Source organism: Perognathus longimembris, chromosome 1 (assembly GCF_023159225.1).
Source record: "Perognathus longimembris pacificus isolate PPM17 chromosome 1, ASM2315922v1, whole genome shotgun sequence".
In the NCBI taxonomy this organism is placed as follows: domain Eukaryota; kingdom Metazoa; phylum Chordata; class Mammalia; order Rodentia; family Heteromyidae; genus Perognathus; species Perognathus longimembris.
The window spans coordinates 2,910,134-2,926,764 of NC_063161.1; the positions used below are offsets into that span (position 1 = coordinate 2,910,134).

Below are 16,631 nucleotides of genomic sequence, written 5' to 3' on the forward strand. Positions count from 1 at the left end.
GAGATAGAGGCTCACGGGCTTTCCCGCCCGGGCTGGCCTTGAACCGCAGTCCTCGGATCTCAGCCTCCCGAGTAGCTGGGATGACAGGCGCGAGCCCCGGGGCCTCGGCGCCAGCTTTGGGCGTGGTTTGCGTGGCAGCCCTGTGTCCCCCCCACACGGTCTGTCGGCCGTTCACTTGCACGGCTTGTAAGTAGAGGGGCCCGGTGTTGAAGGTGCGCCTCCACGGGCCGAGTGTGGACATGAGCCGTCACACAGCCTCGGGGACGCGGACACCTCCGCCCCGCGCCCCTCCCCCTCCCCACGCCCCGCCCCCCCCACTGGCGAAGCGGGCCGGGCCGGCAGGGGAGGCCCAGCGGGCCCCGTGCGTGGAACGGCCGGGCGTACGACGGAGCTGCCCCTCCAGGCCCTGTCCCGAGCCTGCGCCCCGGCTCCGCGGAGCCCCCGGCCTGGGCGGCCATGGAGCCACATGTTTGTTAGTGAGTCTCCTCGTGGGTTTCCATCATGGCGCGCCCCGGGCCGGCGTCGCGGGGGTGCTCAGGGCAAAACCCCAGCGGCGCCCTCCCCCCTGGCCGCCCCTTCTCCCGACCCACCCGGGCCCAGCGTGGCCCCGGCCGGCTGACGGCTTCCCGGAAGCCAGCTTGCTCCTGTTGTGTGCTTCCCCCCCCCCCACGCGAGGCTGAGTGCCGTCCGTCTGTCTGTCTGGCCGGCAGGACGTCGTCCACGCGGGCAGCGCCCTCCTGGCCCCCGCCACCAGGGCGTGGTGGGAGCAGATCCAGCGGAGCGAGGGCGGGGCCGCGCAGCTGCTGCGGCGCTTCGAGGCCTACTTCAGCAACATGGCCCGCAACGTGAGGCGGACCTACCTCCGGCCCTTCGTGATCGTCACCGCCAACATGAGTAAGGCCCGCCCGCGGGGGGGAGGGGTGGGGGCTGGGAGCCGGCCCCCCCGAGCGAGCGTCACCGAGACCCCCCGGCTCCCCGCACACACGGGCGGGACACGTGAGAGGCTAGAGCCCAGCGCCGGGCGGTCCGCAGAACCAGGCACCAGGACATAGCACCCAGGGGGCCGGGGCAGAGAAAATTCCAGCACAGCCGAACCGGGGAAATCCCACCCCAGGGCTCCTCCTCGGAGCGGGCAGCGGGCCCTGGCATCCACGACGCCCGCCCACAGCGCCGCGCCGGCCTTGGCGTGGGCTGGCCAGACGCGCAGTGAGGCCCCAGATAGAACCCCAGAGCAAAAAGGGCCGCAGGCCCGGCTCATCCGGAGGAGCACCTGCCCACCCAGCGGGGGAGGGGGGCCCGAGCGCACACGCCAGCCCTGGGACGGCGGCGCGTCCGGGCGGCGGAGGCCAGGCGCCCGCGGGCCGCGCCGCCGTCACGCGTGACTCGGGGACTGTCCCCCAGTTCTCGCCGTCGACGTCTTCGACAAGTTCAACTTCACGGGCGCGCGTCTGCCCCGCTTCGAGGCCGTTCAGGACGCGTTCCCCAGAGGGCTGGAGTCCTTCGTGTCCTTCCCCGCGGACATCTTCAAGCCACCCGAGAGAAAAGGTGAGCCGGCCTTGGACCCCGTCCACCGCAGCCCGCGGTGCTCCCGCCCGCCCCGGAGGCCGCGCCCAGAGCCGTCCAGCCCGCGCGGAGCACACAGCCAGCCGGGCTCCAGCGGGCCACGCGCACGCGCGTCCGTGCCGCTCACCAGGGCAGGCGTGGTGCCCCGGCCATCCAGAAGGGCCATCCCGCCCCGCGCATTTTCCACAGTGGGTGCCGTGTGCACCTGTGTTCATAGCTACCCGTACACACGTGGGGGGGTGTTCGTATGTGTGTGCATCTTAGAAAGAGGCTGACATGTATGTATGCTTGTGATAAGTGTGTGTGCTCCTCTTGTGCAGCGGTAAATGTCTGGAACTCACGCGCACGTGTATGCCCATGTGTAATAGTACACAAGCATGCGTGTGTATTATGTGTTTGACTAGATCTGTGTCTAGCACGGAGCACACGGATACATGTGTACTTCACTGCACAGGTTCTTTTTGCATATTCTGTGCGTGTCATACGTTAATGCGTGCCTTGTGCTCAAGCACGCGCGCAAGCGTTCTCTGAGGGTATGTTGCGCTTGTTCAAACGCACAGGCATGTGTTCTGTGTGCAAGCACGCACATCTTTGTTATCCGAGTATTTTCGTATGTTGAGTACGCGTGTGCGTGGTATGTGGGCAGCAAATGTATTTTCTCCGTGTGCGTGTTCCGTAGGGCCAACCACACGCCAAGCTGCGTTGGTTTGGTTTGGTTGTGTTGTCTGTGTTGTGTTGTTCGTGTTCATTTTTGGCACCGCTGGAGCGTGGACGTCGGGCCTCGTGCTTGCTGGGCGGGAGCTTTTCCTCCGAGCCGCGTCTCCAGCCCCTCCCGCCACGTCTCGTTGCACCGGTCAGCTTTGAGATCAAGTCTCATGTCCTTCCTGGCCCATGCCTGGCTTGCAGCCTCTCTGTTCCGGGTTTCCTGTTGTGGCCGCGGCCGCAGGTGTGCCCAGCTGCGCCCAGCTCTTGGTTAGAAAGGGTCTCGTGAAGTTTTCTGCCTGGGCTGGGCTGGGCTGCCCTCGAACCATGATCGTCCCAGCCCCAGCCTTCTAAGTAGCGAGGATCGCAGGCATGAACTCCCCAGAACCTCTCCATCTCTGAAAGTTCAATTCTTCTATATTCATCCTGGAAGCGACGCTTACCGTATTTATCGTGTCCCTCCGTGTAGCCTCCTTAAGGTTTATTCGTGCTGTAGCAGGCCTCAACATGCCCTTCCTTTTCGGGGTTGCCTATTAATCCCCACGGTGTGGAATTGTGGTTCCACATCATTTGCCCTTTCCGCGGCTTCCGTGAGGCAGGCCGTGAACGTGCGTGTGCAGATCTGTGCTCCAGACGCCCGATGGTGTCCGTGTAGTGGGGGGGGATCGCCACGCCCCTTCCCGCAGGGCCTCTGCCGGGTGGGGGAGGCGCCGGCTGAGCCGCGGGTGCGAAAGCCGCCGCCGCCGCCCTCACGCCGTCCTCTCCCGGTGCAGAGGGCCCCGCGGGGAGGACGCCCGGCCGCCGAGCTGGCCCCACGGCGCGCCCGCAGCCCCCGCCCGGCCGCCAGCGGCGGCACCCCGAGGACCCTGGCCAGTTTGCCGTGGCGCTGGTCATTGTTTACCGGACGCTGGGCCAGCTCCTGCCTGAGCACTACGACCCGGACCGCCGCAGCCTCCGGTGAGCGCCCCTTCCCCGCGGCCCCCCGCCACGGCCTGGGCCCGGGGGGACCCGCGGCGGGACCCGGGGCCCCTGGATGGCGGCTCGCCTGGCCCCCCCACTTCCCCAGGCGTCTAAGGCGCGCGGCCGTCTCCCCGCAGGCTGCCCGGCCGGCCCACCATCAACACCCCGGTGGTGAGCGCCCTGCTGCACAGCGAGGGCCCCCCGAGCCCCGCGCCCCGGCCCGGGCCCGTGCTGCTGGACTTCGCCCTGCTGGAGACGGAGGAGCGCACCAAGCCCGTCTGCGTGTTCTGGAACCATTCCCTCGAGTGAGTGGGACGGCGGGGGGGGGGGGGGGTCCCCGAGGCCCGGCACGCGTGGGCACGCGCGCACACACCTGCGCGCACACCTGCGCGCACGCCCGGGCCGGCGGGGGGAAGTTCTCACGCGGGGACCGCGGGCGTGGTCGGGCGGCGGGAGCGGCCGTCGCCGCCGTGGCCCGACCCGGGTGTGTGCGGGCACCCGGAAGCGCCCCGGCGCGGGCCGGGCCCGGCAGACGGCTCCCCGGGCTCCTTCCCCGTAGCTGAGGTTTGTCCAGAGCTACCTCTAGAAGTTTCCAGGCCACGCCCCTCCCCGTGGGCCCAGCGAGCAGGCGTCTGAGCTCGGGGTTCAAAGCAGCCGTCCAGGAGCCCCCGGCGGGCGGGCGGGCGGGCGGGGCGGCGCCGGCGGTGGGCTGGCGGTGGTGGGCGCTGTGTGAATGCGGCCATTAGCCCCGGGCCTGTGACCCGCCCCGGCCCTGTGACCCGCCCCGGGCCTGTGACCCGCCCCGGGCTGGGGGCCGGTGTCTGAGTCAGCACCTCCCGTGTCACAGGTTTGTAAACTGAGGATCAGAGCGGCCGGGCAGGGCAGGGCCCTCGTAACCGCTCGTTACCGCCCGCGGGCGGGAGGAGTCACTGGGCCCGGGCTCCGGGCGGCTCCGGTGGACGTTGTGCAACCGGAGATGAAAGGGAAGGGCTGGTGGTAAAGGAGGTTTGGCTTCTGACCTCACGGGACTCGGGGCGCCGCAGCACGAAGCCACTGTCTCAGCCGCCGCCAACTCCACGGGGACAGAGGGCGGGGCGGGGACGCGGCCCTCCGGGCCTACCTGCTGTTGGCTGTGGAAACCTGGGGCTTCGGGGGTGCTGGAGAGAGCCCCGGGCGGCCGTGGCCGGAGGGGAGAGGGCGCCACGGTCCCCCGTCTCCAGGGCGGTGGGAGGTGAGGGGCAAAGGGGGGGTGCCGCTGGCAGTGGGGAGGCCCACACACACATGGGGAAAGTGGGGAGTTCTGGGCCCCCCCCACGGGGACGCATTCTCATGTGGGGGTGTCCCTGGCAGTGGAGAGTCCTGGGACCCCCCCCACGGGGAAGTGTTCTCATGTGGGGTGCCCCTGGCAGTGGGGAGTCCTGGGACCCCCATACACATAGGGAAGTGGGGAGTCCTGGGACCCCCACACACAGGGTAGAAGTGTTCTCATGTGGGGTGCCCCTGGCAGTGGAGAGTCCTGTGGGGAGACCCCCACACACGGGGAAGTGTTCTCATGTGGGGTGCCCCTGGCAGTGGGGAGTCCTGGGACCCCCCCCACACGGGGAAGTGTTCTCATGTGGGGTGTCCCTGGCAGTGGGGAGTCCTGGGACCCCCCCACACGGGGAAGTGTTCTCATGTGGGGTGTCCCTGGCAGTGGGGAGTCCTGGGACCCCCCACACGGGGAAGTGTTCTCATGTGGGGTGTCCCTGGCAGTGGGGAGTCGTGCCCCCCCATGGGGACGTGTTCTCATGTGGGGTGTCCCTGGCAGTGGGGAGTCCTGGGACCCCCCCACACGGGGAAGTGTTCTCATGTGGGGTGTCCCTGGCAGTGGGGAGTCCTGGGACCCCCCACACGGGGAAGTGTTCTCATGTGGGGTGTCCCTGGCAGTGGGGAGTCCTGGGACCCCCCACACGGGGAAGTGTTCTCATGTGGGGTGTCCCTGGCAGTGGGGAGTCGTGCCCCCCCATGGGGACGTGTTCTCTGCATGTACACCTGCCCTCCAGCCTGGCCCAGCGGGAGCAGGTGGCCCGGGAGGCACGGGGCCGGGCAGAGGCCGCGTCTTGGGGCGCCGTCCCCGCAGAAGCGGTCTCTCACCCCGCGCTGCCCTCCCCGCAGCATCGGCGGGACGGGAGGCTGGTCGGCCAAGGGCTGCGAGCTCGTGTCCCGGAACCGGACCCACGTCACCTGCCGGTGCAGCCACACGGCCAGCTGCGCGGTGCTCATGGACATCTCCAGGCGCGAGGTGGGTCCTCCCCGGAGCCCCGCCCACCCCGCCCTGGGCCCCGCCCACCCGCCCTGGCCCCGCCCACCCGCCCTGGCCCCGCCCACCCGCCCTGGCCCCGCCCACCGCACGCGGCCCCGCCCTGGGGCCCCCGCCCGCCGCACGGGGCCACGCCCACCCCACCATGGGGCCACGCCCACCGCCCGGGGCCCCGCCCACCCCGCCCAGCTGCCACGCCCTAAAACGGAGAGCCGTGCTGGGGAACTGGCGCGGGAGAGCGACTCAGGCCTGTAACCTCAGCCACTCGGGATTTGAGGATTGTGGTTCAAAGCCAGCCCCAGCGTATCTCCAGTTTGCCACCCCAAAAAGCCCTAAGTGGAGGTGCGGCACAAGTGGTAGAGCCCCAAGCTCGCGCATAGAAGCTAAGCAAGAGTGCAGGACCCTGAGTGTAAGCCTCAAAACTGGCCCACAAGAAAGGAGGGGACTCAGGGCCCCCAGACTGTCCAGGAAGACCACGGCAGTAGATCCCGTCCTCAGGGCACCCCTCCCTAGCACCTGTGAACGTGAGGACCCAGCGTGGGCGTGTCCCCACCCCACGCCGGCCCCCGGGCCGGGGCCAGGCCCCCAGCCATGCCATCTCCGGCGTATGAAGCCCAGGGGCACGAAGGGTCAGGGGTCACGGGGCTTGGTGGGCTGTCTCAACTCCCCGGGTGGGGGTAGGAGGGTGGGTGTGCCTAGAGGCCTGGGCGCCATCACCTGGCACTCCCAGATGGGATGTGGCTGGGGCGGGGGGGGGGGGGTCAGCCCCGGGGTGCAGGCGCCCCGGCTTCCGAGTCCGCAGGAATGCTTTTCTGAGAGGATGTGGCAGAAGCCTCGGCAGCCGCCAGGGCCGGTGCGCCCCCGGCCGCGCCTCACTCAGGACGGTGACCCTGGTGGGCCACCAGGCCCGGGACCTGGCCTGGACCTGGAGAGTCTTTGTCCACATCGGGGGAGCTAGGCGGGGCCGGGGGCTGACTCAGGAGGCTGAGGTCTGAGGATCACAGCCCAAGGCTGGCCCCAGGCAGACCAGCCTGAGAGACACTTCCCTTCAGTTAGCCACCAAAAAGCCAGAGGTGGAGCTGCGGTTCAAGCGGTAGAGTGCTGTTCGGAGTGGAAAAGCCAAGTGAGAGCATAAAACAACAGAAATGGAGCCAGCGTAGGAGACGAAGTCACTCAGGGTGCTCAGAGCTGCAGGCCTCAGAAGAGCCCCCCTCCCCCCACCCCCGGGGCAGAGGGAGGTCTGGAGCCTGCTACAGAGTCCCAGCCCGCCCGGGCCTGGCAGTGAGCTCCCAGCCCGAGGGGTGAGCAGAAGGCCCCCGGCCCGGCCAGTCAGGCCTCGCAGGACCCCTGGCAGCCCCTAACGGGCGGTGCCTTCTAGTAGGTTCTGGAGAAGCTAGCTGTGCCCTGAGTGCTCTAACAGCCAGGGCACCAGATGCGGCTCAGAGTCGCACGTTGCGAAGGCACAGGAGACGGGGCAGGGCACGCTCCTGCTGAGCTGTGCACGTCCACCTTACACACCTGAAGCCCAAGACGGGCTCATTGCCCTTGGAACATGGGAGGTCGGGGATCTGGAAGTGGGCTTGGCTTGTTTTTTGTGTTGGCCCTGAGGCTAGAACTTGGAGCCAGGGCACTGCCCCTTAGCGTTTTTGTGCAAGGCTGGCACGCTACCCCTTGAGTCCCAGGCCCACTTCAGGCTTTTTGGCAGCTCGTGGGAGATTAAAAAGCCTCACGGGCTTTTCCTGCGAGGGTTGGCTTTGAACCGTGGTCCCCAGGTCTCAGCCCCTGAGTCCCCGCAGAGCTGGGACGGCAGATGGCACCTGGCTCCTTTCCCACGTTCTTAATGTGGCAAAATAGACGGCAGGTGAAAGGCGCCACCTGGCGGCGGTCGGTGGCGTTGGGGCGCGCGGCGTGGCCCTGGCCGCCTCCGCAGTGCAGCTCCCCTGCACTCACCGGCGGTCCTGTGGTCGGATCCCCCAAGCCTCGGTGGCCTGTCTTGTCCTGGGCCCTTCCCTAACCACCCCGCCCCCCCCCCCCGCCCGCAGCACGGGGAGGTCCTGCCTCTGAAGGTCATCACCTACACGGCCGTGTCCGCGTCCCTGCTCGCCCTGCTGGTGGCCTTCGTCCTGCTGGCCCTGGCCCGCACGCTGCACTCCAACCTGCACAGCACCCACAGGAACCTCACGGGGGCGCTCTTCTCCTCCCAGCTGGTCTTCGTGGTGGGCATCAACCGCACGGAGAACCCGGTGAGAACCTCCGCGCCCCGCCCCCAGGGAGGCCAGCATGGGGGGGGGTCTGAGATGCTGCTGTCCAGCTCCGGCGCAGAGGGGTCCCCATAGCAACCCAGGTTCTTGCACCGACAGTGGTGTTGTGCCCCCGGGGACCCCGGCTTCAGTCCACGGGCCCCGTGTGCATGGAGATGCACTCTCGTGGTGTTGACCCCCGTGGTGTCCCGAGTATGGCCCTGCGGGGCACAGGGCCTCATGCCTGTAATCTCAGCGACGCGGGAAGCTGGGATCGCAGGGCTACGGGTTGGAGCAGCAAAGTCTGCGAGCCTTTGATCTCCAGCAGACCACTCAGAAAAAGCTGGAAGCGGCACTGTGGCTCCAGTGGTGAAGCACTAGCCTTGAGCACAAAGAAGCTCAAGGACAGCGCCCAGGCCCTGAGTTCAAGCCCCAGGACCAGCACAAAAACTAAATAAGGGAAAGCAAAGCAAAGCAATCGCAGTCAGTTGCCAAGTCCCCGAGGCCTGTGCGCGCACCTCGTCAGTGAGGGGCCGTGCCCAGGTCCTGTCCTGCCCGCTCCCGCCTCTCCCTCTCCCGGGACCGCCCTGCCCCTCCCCAGGGGCGGCCCGGAGCCTCGCGCTCCTCCCCGCGTTTCCCAGTCACCGGACAGGCGCTCTAGGGACAGGCAGGGCCGCGGGGACTTTCCCAGAAGAGCAAACAGGCGGGCCAGGAGGCGGCGACCGGAGGGGAAGGGGGGCTGCCGGCTGGATCGGAGTGAATGTGGGGGTGCGCGGCAGCTTGCGGGTGTCCCGTGGGGTCCTCGAGCACCGAGGTGGGGGCAGACCGCCAGGGATCGTGGAGCACTGTGGCGGTCGCGCAGTGTGGCGGAGCCCGGGGCCACCTTGGGTGCTCGGTGGGGCCCGGCCACGTGGGGGAAGCTGGCGAGTGTGGACGGGCAGAGGCAGGGGCTCAGAGGGTGTGGCCAGGCTGCGTGAGCGTGTGGGTGTAGCCATGGGTGGGGCTAGAGTGGGGTGTGGTCGGGCTGGTGGGTGTAGCCAGGGCGGAGCCAAGAGAAGGGTGTGGCCAGGCTGGGGTGAGCGTGTGGGTGTGGTCAGGGGGTGGGGCTAAGATGAGGGTGTGGCCAGGCTGGGGTGAGCGTGTGGGTGTGGTCAGGGGGTGGGGCTAAGATGAGGGTGTGGCCAGGCTGGGGTGAGCGTGTGGGTGTGGCCAGGGGTGGGGCTAAAATGGTGTGACCAGGGGAGCATGTGGGTGTGGCCAGGGGTGGGGCTAAGATGAGGGTGTGGCCAGGGGAGCATGTGGGTGTGGCCAGGGGTGGGGCTAAGATGGTGTGACCAGGGGAGCATGTGGGTGTGGCCAGGGGTGGGGCTAAGATGGTGTGGCCAGGGGAGCATGTGGGTGTGGCCAGGGGTGGGGCTAAGCTCAGGGTGGGTGGGCATGGGAGCGTGGCCCTGGGGGTGGCTAAAGGCGGTACTGAGCTGAGGAGGTGGCCCGGAGTTGGGCTAAACTGTAGGTGTGGCCAAGGGCTCTGCTGTGGTGTGACCCAGGGAGGAACTAAGTTGGGTGTGGGGGGCTCTTTCTTCAGGGCCCGGGGTCCTCGCACCTGGCGGGAGGCCGGTCGCCATCTTCCGGCTGGCCAGCCGGCCCGATGCTCCCAGGCTGCCCGGGGTGCCTCTCTGGGCCACATCTGGGGGGTTTTCCCCTGGAATTTGAACTCAGGGCCTAGAGTTCGCCATGCCAAGTGCTCGAGCACTCCGGCACCCCCAGCTCTTGCTTGCTTTGGTTTTTTCGGGTGGATTTCTCCATGCTTGCCCTGGGGGGCCCCAGACCGTGCTCCTCCTCCCCACAGCTCCTCACACCGCGGGGTCTCGGGCACACGCGTGGCTCTGATAGGGGGCTCGCTAGCTTTTCACCCAGGTCGGCCTGGGACTGGGGTCCGCCGGTCTCTGTCTCCCAAACCCTCGGGGTTACAGGCAGGAGCCACTGTGCTCGACTTCCACAGCGGGTTTGTTATTTTAACCCTTTCCGTTGCACGTCACTATTTACACATTTGGAATCGCCTCGCAGAACGTGCATCTCACACACCTCACACCGCAGAGCTGCGCCAGCACTCACCCCAGCGCCCCTCGTGGCTCGTGGGGTGAGCGCCGGGCAGGGCTGCCGTCCCCGCTGCCCCCACGCAGCCCCGCGAGGCGGAGACCGCGGGCGCTCCTCGCCCTGGCTGAGCCCGCCCTCCGCCCCCGCCCCCCGCAGTTCCTCTGCACCGTGGTGGCCATCCTGCTGCACTACGTGTCCATGAGCGCCTTCGCCTGGACGCTGGTGGAGCACCTGCACGTGTACCGCGTGCTGACCGAGGCGCGCAACATCGACGCGGGGCCCATGAGGTTCTACTACGTCGTGGGCTGGGGCATCCCGGCCATTGTCACAGGTGAGGACCGTGGCCCCGTCGCGGGGCAGCCCAGGGGGTGAGGGGACGGATGGGTGGAGACGGGGGTAAACAAACACGAGGAGATGGGTGGACGGAAGAACGTGTTGGGATCGGCCGGGTGAGTGAGGGGATGGATGGGGAAGTGGAAGGGAGAGTCGACAGGCGAGCAAGGAGACCGATGGACAGACAGGTGGGTGGACTGTAGAAAGATGGGCCCGTGGGTAGGTAGGTGGTGGATGGGTGGGTTCGTGAATGGATGCCTGAGTAGAAAGGTAGACTGGAGGATGGACAGATGGATGCGTGCGTGGGTGAATGGATGCATGAGTGGATGGACAAATGGATAGATGGGGAAGGATGCATAAGTGAATAGGTGAATGAGTGGATGGCGGAGGGGCGGGTGGGTGGGTGGATAGACGGGTGCATGGATGGATGGATGGATGGATGGGTGGATAGACGGGTGCATGGATGGATGGATGAGTGGGTGGATGGGTGGATAGACGGGTGCATGGATGGATGGATGGATGGATGGATGGGTGGGTGGATAGACGGGTGCATGGATGGATGGATGGATGGATGGGTGGATAGACGGGCGCATGGATGGATGGATGGATGGATGGGTGGATAGACGGGCGCATGGATGGATGGATGGATGGATGGGTGGATGGATAGACGGGCGCATGGATGGATGGATGGATGGATGGGTGGGTGGATAGACGGGTACATGGATGGATGGGTGGATGGATGGGTGGGTGGATAGACGGGTGCATGGATGGATGGATGGGTGGGTGGATAGACGGGTGCATGGATGGATGGATGGATGGATGGATGGATGGATGGGTGGGTGGATAGACGGGTGCATGGATGGATGGATGGATGGATGAGTGGGTGGATGGGTGGATAGATGGGTGCATGGATGGATGGATGGATGGATGGGTGGATAGACGGGTGGATGGATGGATGGATGGATGGGTGGATGGATGGATGGATGGATAGATGGGTAGGTGGGTGGATGGATAGATGAGTGGGTGGATGGATGGATGAATAAATGAGAGGAAGTGGAGTTGTGGCTCAAAGTGGTAGAGCACTAACCTTGAACAGAAATAAGCTCAGGGACAGCACCAGGCGTGAATTTAAGCTCCAGGACAAGAAGCAAGGGAGGGAGGGAGGAGGGAGGAGAGAGGAAGGAAGGAAAGATAGAGAAAGTCAATAAGTAGAACAGGGCTTTCTTGGCATACTTTTTATTAAATATCAAAAAGTTACCGTTTGCTTCCTATGAAGGAAGACCGTATGCCTGGGTAATCCCTGGGCTCCGGGGTCCGGGCAGTCTGAGGGAGGAGGCCCTGGCGGAGGGGAGTGGCTGTCCCGCGTGCCCTCGCTCAGGTGCCTGGGAGCTGCACGGGCCGCGGCCGCCCAGGGCCGCCACCCACGTGCGTCTCCCGAGAGCAGCCGACGGTCCCTGGGGCGCGGAGGTGCCCAGAGACACGCCACTTACGATCTAAACAAGGAAAATGGCGGGGAGCCCAGGACAGCGCCACCAGGGCACAGCGGAGCACAGGGCACACCGGCCGTCTCCTAACCCGGCCCTGGTGGCGCTGCGCGCAATGGGGGCTCCTCCCGGCTTGTCCTCAGATGGCAGAGGGGCAGCGGGACCCAGCGGGCACCCTGCGCACCGGGGGTGTGGTGTGTGTGGACACGTGCGCGGGTGGTGGTACAGGGGTGGGGGGAATATACATAGATGTACACACGCACGTGTGCCCCTGCGTTTCTCCGCCTCCCCCAGCCCCAGGGGGAGGCTGCCCCGCCCTCCTCACACCCGCGTCCCGTGGCCCCGGCCTCTGCGAGGCTGGCCGCAGAAGTGCCCTGAGCGCGGTCATGGCTCCCCCCCCCCCCCCACTCTCCCGTCTCAGCTGCCCCGTGGCCTCACCTCTCCATCCTGGGGGGGTGATGTCCTCCGGGTCTGTGGTCCTCATTCTTTTCTGATGTGTCCAGGACTGGCGGTTGGCCTGGACCCCCAAGGCTATGGGAACCCAGACTTCTGCTGGCTGTCCCTCCAGGACACCCTCATCTGGAGCCTTGCTGGGCCCGTTGGAGCCGTGATCATCGTGAGTGTCCGGGGCCTTCACAGAGGGGCCATGCCCGGGGCCACCCGCTCCTCTGGGGGCTGTGGTGGGCAGGAAGGGGTGTCCTCAGACCGTGGCTCCACTGGGGCGACAGGGAGCCGGGCCCTGGGGTGGCTTCGCCCAGCAGGCCCGGGCCCAAGGCCTCGGGCCCAGCCCCAGCCCCTGAGATGCGGAGACCCACAGAAGCGCGGGGCTTGGGTAGCAGGAAGTCAGCCACCAACTTGTTCTTGTTTTTCCAGATCAATACAGTCATTTTCATCTTGTCTGCCAAGGTTTCCTGCCAAAGAAAACACCATTACTATGAAAGGAAAGGGGTGGTGTAAGTGGGGGCTGAACCTGACTGCTGGGGTGGGACTTGCTGAGATCCTCCTACTGAGTCCTGGTCAACTGGGCCTGGTGATGGGTGGATGATGGATGGATAGGTGGATGGTGGGTGGGTGGATGGATGGGTGGATGGGTGGATGGATGGATGGGTGGATGATGGGTGGGGTGGATGATGGGTGGATGGATGGATGGATGATGGATGGATGGATGGATGGATGGGTGGGTGGATGATGGGTGGGGTGGATGGATGGATGGATGTGTGGATGGGTGGGTGGATGATGGGTGGGGTGGATGGATGGATGATGGATGGATGGATGATGGATGGATGGATGAGTGAATGGATATGTGTGAGCTGGGCAGAACCCCTAAAAGTGTCCACCACCCAGTGGGCCAGGCTCATCCCCCACCGACGCACCCCTGCAGCTCCCAGCTGAGGACGGCCTTCCTCCTGCTGCTGCTGGTTACTGCCACCTGGCTGCTGGGGCTACTGGCCGTGAACGGCGACACGCTGACCTTCCACTACCTCTTTGCGGCCTTCAGCTGCTTGCAGGTAGGTGCCGGCGGGGCCGCCCGGTGGGGCGCATGCGTGCACCGGCCCCGAAGACCACCAGCGGTGCTCTGGCTGTGGCCCGGGCCGCCCCAGGCTCCCCCCGGCTTGTCGGGGCCTGGCGGTGGCCGGCATCCCACCTGCAGGGACCGAGAGCTGCCAGACAGTGGCTTGTGACACACCACCGGGCACGACTAATGGCCCCGAGGCCGCGGCCTGGTGGGGGGACCGATTGCCTCCAGCACGTCTGCCTTCATCCCGCCCGGGCATCTACCTCGTTGTTTCTGAGCTGAAGCTGGGGCTGGAACTCAGGCCCCGGGCACTGCCCACCCCTTCCCCACGCTTTCCCCTCCGGGTGGACACTCCACCATTTGAACCACACCTCCCTTCCAGCGTTTTTGGTGCTCAGAGTCTCACCGTGAGAGTCTGCCTGGGCTGGAAGCAGCGCCCTCTGGAGGGGAGGCCGGGGATGGGCGCCAGCGTTCCGGGCTGGTGGCAGCCCGTTCCAGCCCTGACCTGCCCCCCTCCCCCACACCCCCCCCCCCAGGGCCTCTTCGTCCTCCTGTTCCACTGCGTGCTCCACAGGGAGGTGCGGCGGCACCTGAGGGCCGTGCTTTCGGGGAAGAAGCCTCACCTGGACGACTCGGCCACCACCCGGGCCACCCTGCTGACGGTAGGGGGAGCCGGGAGCACGGGGCCTGCTGGGACTCGAGCCTTCCACGTGCCTCCCGGGGGAATACTCAAGTTCCCTGTAGCCCCACTTTCCAGGTCTTAGGAAGGTGGGGGGGCGAGGGTCCCCCGAGGGCATGCTTGTAGGTAGGCGGGGTGGCGTCACCCCCAGGCTGCCAGGGGACCGAGTCACGCGGCCTCACCCTCCCTCCCTCCCTCCCTCCCTCCCCCCCTCCCGCAGCGCTCCCTCAACTGCAACCACACGTTCAGCGAGGGCGCCGACATGCTGCGCACGGCCCTGGGCGAGTCCACCGCCTCGCTGGACAGCACCGCCAGGTCGGGCCTGCGTTCCCTCCCCGGGAACCTTCCAGAACGCTGGCGGCCCTCCCAGCGTCGGGCACGGGTGGGGGCCGTGTGACCTATCTGTCCCCGAGTGACGGTGCTGCACCCGTCTGCTCTCCAGGGACGACGGGGTCCAGAAGCTCAGCGTGTGCTCCGGGCGGGCGCGAGGAGGCCACGGGGACCCAGACTCGAACTTCATCCCCAAGAACTCCAAGAAACCCCACGGTACGTACGGGGCTGCTTGGCTTACTGCCTTCCCCTCCGCGCATGCGCGTGTCCGGGCGGTGGCCGTGCGTCCGGAGGGCCAGCGCTTGGGCCGCGGGGATGCGCGCATGCGCTGTGCGTCCGGAGGGCCAGAGCCTGGGCCGCGGGGATGCGCGCATGCGCCGTGCGTCCGGAGGGCCCAGCGCGGGAATGTGCGCATGCGCCGTGCGTCCGGAGGGCCAGCGCCTGGGCCGCGGGGATGCGCGCATGCGCTCTGTGTGTGTGTTTGCGCGCGCATGTGTGTGTAGGGTCAGCCCCTCGGCCGCTGGAATGCGCGCGTGCGCCGTGCGTCCGGAGGGCCAGCACCTGGACCGCGGGAATGTGCGCATGTGTGTGTAGGGTCAGCCCCTCGGCCGCTGGAATGCGCGCGTGCGCCGTGTGTCCGGAGGGCCAGCGCCTGGGCCGCGGGGATGCGCGCATGCGCCGTGTGTCCGGAGGGCCAGCGCCTCGAGCCCCTGTCCCCTGCAGGCCCTGACTCCGACTCGGACAGCGAGCTGTCCCTGGACGAGCAGAGCAGCTCCTACGCCTCCTCCCGCTCCTCGGACAGCGAGGACGATGGCGGAGACACCGGGGGCAAATGGGACCCGGCCGGGGGCCCCGTCCACAGCACCCCCAAAGGTGAGCTGCGAAGGCAGGAAGCCCGGGCCCTGGGGCCCACTGCGTCGGGGCTCGCGTCAGGGCCCTACCTCGATGGGCCTGTTCGTGTAGCTTGGGGTACGGCCCCGCCAGGGCTGCGGGGGCGGGGGCGAGGGGGGCTGTGGGCGGGATCCACGGGCTTGGACATGGACGGGGCTGCGGGGGGCGGGGGGCGCTGTGGGCGGGATCCACGGGCTTGGACATGGACGGGGCTGCGGGGCGGGGGGGGGCTGTGGGCGGGATCCACGGGCGTGGACATGGACGGGGCTGCGGCTCTTCTGTGCCGTAGCCGACGCTCTGGGCAACCACGTGCCCGCCGAGTGGCCGGACGAGAGCCTGGCCCGGAGCGACAGCGAGGCGGAGGCGGGCCCCGAGGCCCGGCTGCGGGTGGAGGCCAAGGTCAGCGTGGAGCTGCACCGGCCCGAGCCGGGCAACCACTGCGGCGAGCGGCCGCCGGACCCGGACGCGGGGGGCCCGGGCAAGCCTGCTGCCGAGCAGAGGAAAGGTACGGGGGCTGGAGGGGGGGCACCGCCCGGCGGGGAGGGCGGTCAGCGCCGCGCGGTGGCTTGGCTGTCTGGACCCCGAGAGCAGGGCGGAGGGCGGCGGCCGGCGGGGGGGCGGAGGGCGGCGGCCGGCGGGGGGGCGGAGGGCGGCGGCCGGCGGGGGGGCGGAGGGCGGCGGCCGGTGGGGGCGGAGGGCGGCGGCCGGTGGGGGCGGAGGGCGGCGGCCGGCGGGGGCGGAGGGCGGCGGCCGGCGGGGGGCGGAGGGCGGCGGCCGGTGGGGGCGGAGGGCGGCGGCCGGCGGGGGCGGAGGGCGGCGGCCGCTCCCCCTGGCGACCGCGGGCCGTGTGTGTTCGCAGGCATCTTGAAGAACAAGGCGGCCTACCCGCCCCCGCTGCCCGAGCCGCCGCTCCGGTGTCGGCTGCGGGGGAAGCCGGCCGACGGCGCGCACAGCCCCGCGTCCTCCCGCGCGTCCTCCCTGGGCTCGGGCGACGGCGGCCTCCCCGGGAAGCTCCCGCGCCGGGAGCCGGGCCCCGAGCAGCTCAACGGCGTGGCCATGAGCGTGCGCACCGGGAGCGCCCAGGCCCGCGGCTCCGACTCCGAGTGAGTGGCCCGGGGCGGGGGGAGGGGGGGGCCTGGGGGGGGGCGGTGGGGAGGGCGCTCCTGCCCCGCGTGACCCCGGGGCCCAGCCGGCCCCGCCCACGCTGACCCGCCACCGGCCTGCGCTTCTTCCCGCCCGCAGAGGCAGTAACGAAACTTCAATTTGAACCGTCAGGAACGCGTGAGGCCCGGGCCGGACCGCGGGGGCCGAGGCGAGGGCGCCGGGCGCGAGGGCCCCGCGCAGCCAGGCCGGGGCGGGGACCCGGGGCCGCCGGACGCCCCGACCAGTGCCAAAGCCACAGGCCCGTCTCGACGGGAGCGGGCCGCAGACGGCACAGCGGCCGCGCACAGGACCGGCCGGGCCCGTGGGCGCTCAGCCCCCCGCGAGGCAGCCGCCCTCTTCCGAACGTGGACGCCCTGGAGGTTCAGCGTGGGGG

The 16,631-nt window shown here is 68.3% G+C and overlaps 1 protein-coding gene across 1 annotated transcript in view; it reads left to right on the forward strand.

The window, feature by feature from the left end:
* Positions 1 to 16,395, forward strand: part of Celsr1 (cadherin EGF LAG seven-pass G-type receptor 1) — a 32,533-nt gene extending 16,138 nt beyond the window's left edge. The window contains exons 14-30 of the mRNA XM_048339322.1: positions 711 to 894; positions 1,402 to 1,545; positions 3,039 to 3,222; positions 3,363 to 3,530; positions 5,380 to 5,506; positions 7,567 to 7,767; positions 10,018 to 10,192; positions 12,182 to 12,294; positions 12,552 to 12,631; positions 13,060 to 13,186; positions 13,731 to 13,856; positions 14,094 to 14,188; positions 14,316 to 14,419; positions 14,927 to 15,076; positions 15,384 to 15,599; positions 15,954 to 16,197; positions 16,337 to 16,395. Of these exons, the coding sequence (XP_048195279.1) occupies positions 711 to 894; positions 1,402 to 1,545; positions 3,039 to 3,222; positions 3,363 to 3,530; positions 5,380 to 5,506; positions 7,567 to 7,767; positions 10,018 to 10,192; positions 12,182 to 12,294; positions 12,552 to 12,631; positions 13,060 to 13,186; positions 13,731 to 13,856; positions 14,094 to 14,188; positions 14,316 to 14,419; positions 14,927 to 15,076; positions 15,384 to 15,599; positions 15,954 to 16,197; positions 16,337 to 16,361 (2,463 nt within the window). The 3' untranslated portion in view covers positions 16,362 to 16,395. The remainder of the gene's footprint in view (positions 1 to 710; positions 895 to 1,401; positions 1,546 to 3,038; positions 3,223 to 3,362; positions 3,531 to 5,379; positions 5,507 to 7,566; positions 7,768 to 10,017; positions 10,193 to 12,181; positions 12,295 to 12,551; positions 12,632 to 13,059; positions 13,187 to 13,730; positions 13,857 to 14,093; positions 14,189 to 14,315; positions 14,420 to 14,926; positions 15,077 to 15,383; positions 15,600 to 15,953; positions 16,198 to 16,336) is intronic.
* The last annotated feature ends 236 nt before the right edge of the window (positions 16,396 to 16,631 follow it).